The sequence below is a fragment of the Python bivittatus genome, unplaced genomic scaffold, assembly GCF_059951505.1.
Source record: "Python bivittatus isolate LINGU-HERP-01145 unplaced genomic scaffold, Pbiv_v1 ctg000610_np1212, whole genome shotgun sequence".
Classification (NCBI taxonomy): domain Eukaryota; kingdom Metazoa; phylum Chordata; class Lepidosauria; order Squamata; family Pythonidae; genus Python; species Python bivittatus.
This window is the reverse complement of record NW_028277088.1, coordinates 968,310-977,088: the sequence shown is the minus strand read 5'-3', so window position 1 is coordinate 977,088 and position 8,779 is coordinate 968,310. Positions and strand designations below refer to the sequence as shown.

At 55.6% G+C, this 8,779-nt stretch overlaps 1 protein-coding gene across 1 annotated transcript in view; it reads left to right on the top strand.

Moving 5' to 3' along the window:
• The first annotated feature begins 628 nt into the window (after positions 1-628).
• LOC103065816 (uncharacterized) overlaps positions 629-8,779 on the top strand; it is a 34,475-nt gene continuing 26,324 nt past the window's right edge. The window contains exon 1 of the mRNA XM_088150510.1: positions 629-886. Within this exon, the coding sequence (XP_088006636.1) occupies positions 838-886 (49 nt within the window). The 5' untranslated portion in view covers positions 629-837. The remainder of the gene's footprint in view (positions 887-8,779) is intronic.

Below are 8,779 nucleotides of genomic sequence, written 5' to 3'. Positions count from 1 at the left end.
AAGCCCACCTCACAGGGTGGTGGTGACGCTCCCCAAATCTCCCCTCGGGTCTGGCGCGACCTCCTCGGTGCAGCAGCGGGGAAAGGGCGGAGAGGCTGCTCCCTGGGGGGCCGCGGGGCAGAAGCCGCGCGCCCGGGGCCCCCGGAGGCTGGGCCAGCGCGGCGCCCCTCGCGCTGCACGGAGGGCAGCCGGACGCCCCAGGCGCACTCCCGGAGGGCGAGCCCAGGCTCCGTCTCGGCGGCGGCGGCGGCGGCGGTGCTCACGAGGCGGGCGCCCTGCTGCCCCGCGCCCCGGCAGGCCTGCGGAGCCCCTCTTCCCAGGAGGAGGCGGCGGGGTCGGCGGCGGCGGCGGCGGCTGCTGCTGCGCCGCCGGGCTGATGCAATGGTCCAGCAGGAGCAGCCACCGCCCCCCCCGCCCGCCTGCCCGCTCTCCGCAGTGCCTGGCACACGCCCCCCCTTTTTCTCGGGGGGGGCGAGGCGCCGCCGCCGCCGCTGACATCACCCGGGATGACGGAGCGCTCCGGCAGCGGCCGCCGCATCCCAGCCCCGCAGCGCCAGCGGCAGCGGCAGCAGCAGCGCCAGCAGCACTGCCTGGCCCGGCCCGGCCCGGCCCGGCCCGCCCCGGCCGCCGCCCCCCGCGCAGCCCGCCCGCCTTGCAGCGCGCAGGCTCCGTCGCCTCGCTCGCCCCCCGCCCGCCGGCTGCGGAGCCCCCGGACCGAGGCGGCCGCCCGCGCGCACCGTCGCCCTCCGGCCAGCCGGCTTCGGGTCCGCCGCCGCCGCCGCCGCCGCCGCCGCCCCCGCCCGGACACGCCTCCGGCGGCGCCCTGGATGCCCCGCCATGCCCTGGGAGGCGGCAGCCCGCAACGCCCCGGAGGCGCCGCAGGCAGGTGAGTCCCCCGCCGCCCGCCGCAGGCCGGGACCGCGAGCGCCCCGCGCCCGGACGCCCTGCCCGCCGCCCGCCGGCGGGGCAGAGGCGGAGGGGCGCGGCGGGAACGCCGCTGGCTCCGCTGCCGGGGCCGGGGCCGGGGCCGGTGCTGGGCAGGCAGGAAGCCCCTCCCGCGCCCCCGTCGCGGGCACGGAGGATGGCGGAGCGGCGGGCAGGCCCTGCCGGCCACCCGCAAGGTGAGGGCCGCGAGCCAGGGAACGGGGGTCTTCTCGCCCCGAGGTTGGCCGGGAAGTTCTGCCCGCGGGGGGCAGCCTTGCCCAGCGCCCGGCTGGGCCTGCCCTTGGGCGGGGAGGGTGCCCGGGGGTGCCGGGGGCAGCCTGGCCTCTCCCCAAGGTCAGCGGGCAGGAGGGCAGCGGCTCTGGGGCTGAGCCCCTCTCCCTCAGGCGGGGGGAGCAGATCCTGGGCCCCGGGCCAGGGCAAGGCAGGGCAGAGGGACACAGTGCAATTCGGAACCGAAGCCCAGAAGCTCAGTTGCCCCCCACCATTCCAGCCCCAGGGACCTTTCTCCCCCCCCCTTCCAGGATGAGCCTCTTCTTCCCTAAGTCGCCATCAGCCGCTTGAGCACCGTAAGGTTCCCCCCTCCCAGAGAAAGGCTTGGCTGCACCCCTGAAGGTCTCCCCATCTTTGATGCCTTGGGGGGGAGGGAGCAGTGTCTGTGCTTGAAGAGACAAGCCGTGGAGGAGGGAGCAGCCCCAACGCTCCCCCCACCGCGTGCAAAGTAAATATAGGGGAGCATCCTTTTTCCCGGCCTGGTAGCCTAGCCTGAGGATGTAAACGCGGAGGATACAGAGGATACGGAGGATACAGAGGATAGCGAGGTAAACATGCCAAGACACACCTATTTTTCCTTTACACCAAGGTAAGGAGGCTGAGGGAGGCCCATTGGCATAATTCTGCCTCTCTCTAGGACTGATCCTTGGGCTAAAACAGATTCCCAGCTGAAACTTTGAAATTCTGTATCTTTTTTTTTTTTTTTAGTCTTTTTAGGAGACAATGCTCATTTGTTTTCTCTGCAATTTAACGCTGGTTGTATCCACGAAGGAACTTGACCATGATCTCCCTGATCCCCAGATAGGATTCAGTGATGTCTCTGCCAAGCCTCACCCTCTAATTGGTTGGCATTTTCTCTCCCCGCCCCCCGCCGCCAGTCAATTTCTACATTTTTATGTATTGATGCAGCCATGTGAGAAATGCTGGGTCTCACTCCCATTGGCGGTCAATTAGCAGAGCTGCCTAGGAGTTATGGCTCTCCCTGCCCCCCTGCCCCCCCCCCCCCGAAGCTGGAGCTTCTCCTCTTTGACTCCTTGGGTTGACTAGCAAATGCAGACTATCTCTTGGTGCTGTGTTTGCACCCGAAAGCCAGAATTCCAAGGCTGCTGCTGGTGGTGGTGGGGAGAAATCAGAGAGAAAGAAAGAAATCTGTATAACCAATGTCATACACACACACACGCACGCACACGCACACACATACGGTTGAGAACACAAAGCCTTTGTCACCTGATTCAATTTACCTTTCTCAGCCATCAGCCCCACTTTAAGGGCACCAATCTGTCACCCTGAGCAGGTTTACCTTGGAGGTAAGCCTCACAGAATTTGGTGAGGGTTACCTCCAGGTAAATCTGCATAAGGCTGGGCTGTCCAGGTTAGCCATCACTTGCCATTGGCCATCACTTAATCCTGCTTTCAACCTACCAGATCTGGATCTGGGTCAAGGCTGGTTAATCTTCCCCAACTAACAGAGAGCAAACCCCACTCTGTTCTACCACTGACGATGTTACCCAGCCGGGTAACGAAATGTTTGCAAGAAAACAGCCAAGCTCAGAGAACCCCGAGGACTCCACAGGAAAGAGTCAGCCTAGATACTCTTCCTTACAGGCAGCATTAAAAAGATCATTTTAATGGCTGTTTTTAACAGGCTATTTAATCCTTCTCTCTTCAAGAAAAGGAAGGCCCAAGGTTACTCCTGCAGATACTGTTCCTTTCAGACAACAGTTTTATCTTGGGAGTGCCCCGTTTTTCCCACTGTATTGTGTTTCTCTGTGGCTTCCTTGGTCGTTGGTCTTTGCGCCAAAAATCCGTTGAGCACGAAAAATGGGAATAACTCTGCAGGGAGGTGGATGGCGCTGACCCGTGCCCTCTGTCTGAAGCTCCCTCTCTCTCGGTGGAACTGCGGTGGTGCAACGGGCAGGAGGATCACGTGAGACGAGAAATAGGTTATTGGCAGGAGGCGTGGTACGCGCAAAGGAGGGGAAGACCATGAGATGCAGGTGAAGCCCTCCTGCAGACTCATGAGAAAAAGGGCCAGGAGTGAGAAGGAAGAAACAGTAGGAGGTGGATCCTTTACGCTCTGATTTATACGTCCTGATCCAGCCAGGATCTCGATGAATCAGCTGGGATTGAAATGGCCTACCTTGCTGGGCTGTGGTGAACACAACGGACATGGAGCTTACTTAGTCCTTTCAGCAGACTAAGTATTTTGGAAGGCACATAGAGTAATTGAAAAAATAGGTTCATTCCCCAATTCTTTCTTTTTGTCACGCTCTGGAATAATTAGGCAAGACAGGAAAAAGGCAGACATAGGCCAAAAAGACAGAGCTAGGGAGATGCAAGAAAAGGCATTTCCAATTTCCAAAAATGTCAGCATTTAATTTCTCAATTGCACCCAAGAAAGGTCAGGGGGAATGAGGAAGACCTGATGGGAAGATGAACAGGAGCCTTTAAAAACAGCCCTGATTTTACAGCTGCCCCCCCCCCCGATTAATTTCTGCCTCTCTTTCCATGTTTGTATTCACCCCATTCCTTCTCCTCCTGGTAGTTTCCAATAATTCCAATTCCAGGAAAAACGGGGCACATTTACAACTACTCTATGGGATAGCTAAAATAAATTTCCCTGAATATCATCAAAAGCTGGCCATAAGTAATAGCCCCAGTGCCCTCCCACGTGCAAGTAGTCCATTACAATGAAAGGGTGAGAGATGGAAATTTGGGATTTAAATCTTGGGACATATTTAGGGAGAGAGAGAGAACGAAGTCCTGAGCTGATCTACTCAGTCTGAATCCTGCCTTTCCCGTGCGAGCTGGTTGAGTGCTGCTTGAGTTCTGAAATCTGAATTATTGCCGAGCGCCGGGGTTGGGCCTGATCTGCCCGTGAGCCTCCGAGAGGCTTCTGGATGCCCTGGGCGAGCGCGGGATGGTGGATTAGATCAGACACGCTCGCCTTGGCTCAAGGGATGTCACAGTCCCAGCGCATCTGGGGGGCATCGGGTTGCGGAAGGCTAACGTAGACCTGAAAATGCCAGCAGTCTGGAAGCCAGTGCTGGAGAAAGGAAGCCGGTCTCCTTGGGGGGCGTGAGAAGCGATAGGACCTTTTCCAAAGAGGCTGGGCCTGGAGATCCAGAAGGAGCTCGGGTGTCCGTGGGGGAGCAAGTCACATCACGTGCATCATTGTGCAAATGACACCCTCGAGGCAACTCCTAGGTGCCTATGCTGGAAAGATGTTGCCCACTAAGCCCAGACGTTATGGCTTAGAAGGAAGGATATAGCCAGCCTCTCTGGCTTGCATTTTATGGCTTGGTCGTGTGAATCCAACGGTTGGGTTTCTCCAGAGTTGTCTCCCTCCCCTTTGCATTCTTGGTTTCTCCTTGTCCGTAGCCTGCCTTCCTCTTCCACAAGCTGTGCTTCCCTCTAGGGCTGGTGTGACTTTTCGACGCCCAACTGGTTGACAGCTTTCGCCCAGCGGCTTTCACTTTCCCTTCCCTGAGCAGTTGGACTGTCTGAGACCATGCTGTGCCCGCAGAGCAGCTCAGCCAATCAGGCCCAGCGGGTAAAAGGGAGGTCATTTGCATGTTTAAAGGGGCCCTCGCGCACCAAACTTTGCCTGGCACTCACCACGGCGGTCTGAAACACGATGCTGTTTCAGCAGGGAGGGAGCCAAAAAAAATTAAGATGGGGCCATGCATGTAAAGAATGGGGGGCTGTGATTGGGTGGGGGGCCGCTCTCTTGAAGCCCCGGCTTTGAGGTCTTCGCGCGTTAGGGTCTCAGCCATCTGATGACGAGGTGTCCGTCACTGATGCGCCCCAGTCCCACTTCACCAATCAGTTCCTGATGACCGCTGGATGCAGAGAACGGACGCTTCGGGGTCATCGGGCGCTGGTCCGGCTTTCCGCAGTCCGGCTCCGGCTGCCGTGTCCTGGCTTGTCCCAAAGCAAAGGAAGGTCGGGATCTTGAAGGATGAATGAGGAATGACACGATGCCACCGAGAGGGCTCCCCTGGGGTTCCAAATGTCACGAAAGCCGGCTGGGCGACTTTGGGCCAGTCCCTCTCTCTCAGCCCAACCCACCTCACAGGGCTGTTGTTGTGGGGAAAATAGGAGGAGGAAGGAGTGTGAGGGATGTTCGCCGCCTTGAGTTACTTATAAAAATAATAAAGGCATGACCAAAAAAACCCTTAAAAAATCTTTTAGACTATTTTATTTTATTTATACAATTTCATCATTGGGGGGGGTCATCAAGGTATGGTTAAAAAAGTCAAGACGGTGGCTGTTATGGTATGAGTGAACTTTGATTACACCATTCTGGCTGCCATCTTGACTTCTGTGACCCTACCCTGCTGACATTCCTGTCATTAAAAAAAATCCCCAAGGGGGACTACCACTCCCATAATCCCTTGCTGTTGGCCACACTGGCTAAGGCTAATGGGGGCATCTGGAGGCCACGAGAATGCATGGAGTGACGTAAGTGAGAAAGAAGAGACTGGGTTCCCATATTGTGGCAAGCCATAGTTTGCTTCCTTAGGGCTTAATGAATAAACCATGATTGGCTGGGCTCACACATCACACTAAGCCATAAACAGTGGGTGCAACTCAAGATACACGTAGTATGCTAAACCACAAACCAGCAAACCACATTACGGTTTGATGCGCACATTATATTAATGCCGGTTGTTCGGTTTGGGCTTGTGTTGTGCGATCCCACCTAATGATAATTTATTTGACAAACTGGTTTAACCATGGCTTAGCGTGAGGTGCGAAAGCTTGTCAGTTTCTGCCGTGGCTGAGTGGAAAGAGGTGGCTGGCGGGCTGAACAGAAACTAAGAGGCCAGTTAGGCGTGGGGAAATAATGGTGAGTTGGAGTTGATTTTTCACAGCTGTAATTATTCGTGGGGATAATCCTGGGTTTATATTGTCTCCTTTATTTTTTGCTGTTTGAAAATGCAGTTCTCGTTTTGAATTTTTTAATTGTCTGGAAGTGCTGTTCCCATCAAGACTCGGGAATTAACGTGAATGTCCCGCGTTTTCCAGCTGAATTTGCCACCCGGCTGGCTCCAGCCGTGGGCGGCCAGGTGGCTGCCGAGAGTCCCCCACGGGGCACGCGGGGCTGTGGCCGGCATTCACGCAGAAGAGTAAAGGTCCAGTTTCCCTTGAGTCGAGCTAGGCCTCTGGGGTCTTCAGGGACACATCCCTGTTCTTTTCTTGGCCATAACACGGAAGAGGTTTTCCACTTCCTTCTGGGGTACTTTTCAGATTCTCAGCCTAGCCAACCTTTTTGAGATTTCCTAGTGGTCCCCCATCCAGGTAATAATCAGGGCCAACCTTGCTGAGCTTTTGGAGATCCGCCAAAGTCAGCTAGGTGCTCGCACAGGACTTCAAAAGAAGCGCCTCCTGAAGCTGCAAATCTCCCCTGAGAGGTACCTCTTTCCTTGAGCCACCGGACAAATAATCCAACTGATTATAGGAAAAAGAAGAAATAAGCTTTGGCTATGGGAGGGAGGGAGGGAGGGAGGGAGGGAGGGAGGGTGAGTGGTGACATCATGACGCCTGAAGCGACATCGTGGCTTCTCCTGGACGCCTATGATCACTTGGCACCCCTGGCCGGGTGTTGGATCTCATCCCTCCCCCTTGTCAGACTACCTAAGGATGCTGGGAGTTATAGTTCAACCACATTTGAAGGTGTAAGGTGACCATTTCTGGTTGTCATTTGCTGTTACACTCTTGTTAAGCTCACCGGGGCTTAGCCTATGGCATGGCATAGCCAAAGAGAGACATTGGCCAGCTCTGACCCCCAAGATGCCTTCCCTGGTCCATACAATTTCTTTGCTTTAGGGCAATGTTTCTCAACCCAGGCCACTTCGAGATGTGCAGACTTCAACTCCCAGAATTCCCCAGCCAGCTTGGCTGGCTGGGGAATTCTGGGAGTTGAAGTCCGCACATCTCGAAGTGGCCTAGCTTGAGAAACACTGCTTTAGTGCAGTGGGCGAACTCTTCCATTGAGAAAGAAAGCATGGAAACGGGGGTCCTGCTAGACCCATCTTCCCCAACATGTAGAGCTCCCAAATCAGGGCTGTAATAGCCCAAAAGACCTCTAGCTGGCAGCAAAGGAATCAGAAGGCGCCAACTTGAGGTTGGCACAAGACGGAAGCCGCTCCCAACCCTTAATTTATGAGATTCCTTGTCTTGCCTTTCCCCCCAAGAGCACAGAGCCAGGAAAAAGGTGGTCTTTGTTTAGCGACCCCAATCGGGACCAGCAACCTGGTTGTTAAGTGAAGCAGTCGCTAAGAGAAACTGCGACTGTGCTTACAATCTTCCTTCAGCTTTCCTTGGCTTTACAGACCTGCGGCGGTTGTATATGCGAGGACTGGTTGCAAAATTAGCTTTTCATCGCTGTGGTAATTGCAAAAAATTGCTAAGCAAGGCGGTTGCTAAACGAGGACTAGCTGTATAGGGTTCTCCTCACATCTGTGAATCGTCTTCGCCACAGAAAAATCTGGTGGATCCCCTGAGGTCATCTGCTATGGGGAGATGAATCTTGATGTTCCTTATCCTGCTTTTCCCACTATGCCAGCCTGCCTCTCCGTGGGGGTAAAATAGTTGAAACCCCCCTGGTTATCTGGGGAATTGTGGGAGTTCACAATCATCTAGTCCAGTGTTTCTCAACCTTGGCTACTTCAAGGTGGGTGGACTTCAACTCCCAGAATTCTCCAGCCAGCATAGCATAGCTGGCTGGGGAATTCTGGGAGTTGAAGTCCACCCACCTTGAAGTTGCCAAGGTTGAGAAACACTGCTTTAAAGAAATAGTCTGTCTTATGTTCCAGGCGTGATGAATATTCGGCACAAGGGTCTCGAACACCATGGAGCAGGGCTAGCCCAATGAGAGGGTTGTGCCAGTCTGTACTGGGGCATGGCGGAGCAAGGGTGCATCAGCCAGTGCATTTTGGCACTGATGAAAAACGTGCCTGGCGGGAGAGGCACGGAGGCCTCAGCTGCTCTGAGCTCGCCATTTTGTGCTGGTAAAAAATTAATGGGCTGGTGGACTCTTCCCGAAGGCTCTCCAGGAAGAGTTTTAGCAACGGGGCAACAGAGCTGCTGCGTTTGCACGGCACACCGAACCATCAGTGAACCCACCCCACTTTCGTCTTGCCCGTGGCACAAATGCAGCTCGTGTGATTAGTTTGTGCCGCTGAGCAGATCCCCAAAACAGAGATAACTGGGCAAACGCAGGTCCGGTTCACAATGCAGCCTCTGTGCATTTGTTTTCAGAGCTGTGGCTTGCTGCAACGAAAGAGGCACCGGTTGCCGGAGATCGGAGGTTTGATCCTGGGTACTTTTTGATAAGGCTGGAAGGGGTCCTCTTTAAAAAGAGGTCTGGCGCCTTTGGAGGTGCTCGACTGTGACCCCCCTTCTTTTCAGAGGGCACGTGGCTGGGAGTTATCATAGCTGGACAGTTCTGAAGGACGAGCTGCTGCGGGCAGGACTCGGTTAATAAATGAAGATTTTTGTTCTGGCCAAGTCCCGCAAAGAAAAGAATAACCAGGTGATGGTTTAAAAGCTCCAGACC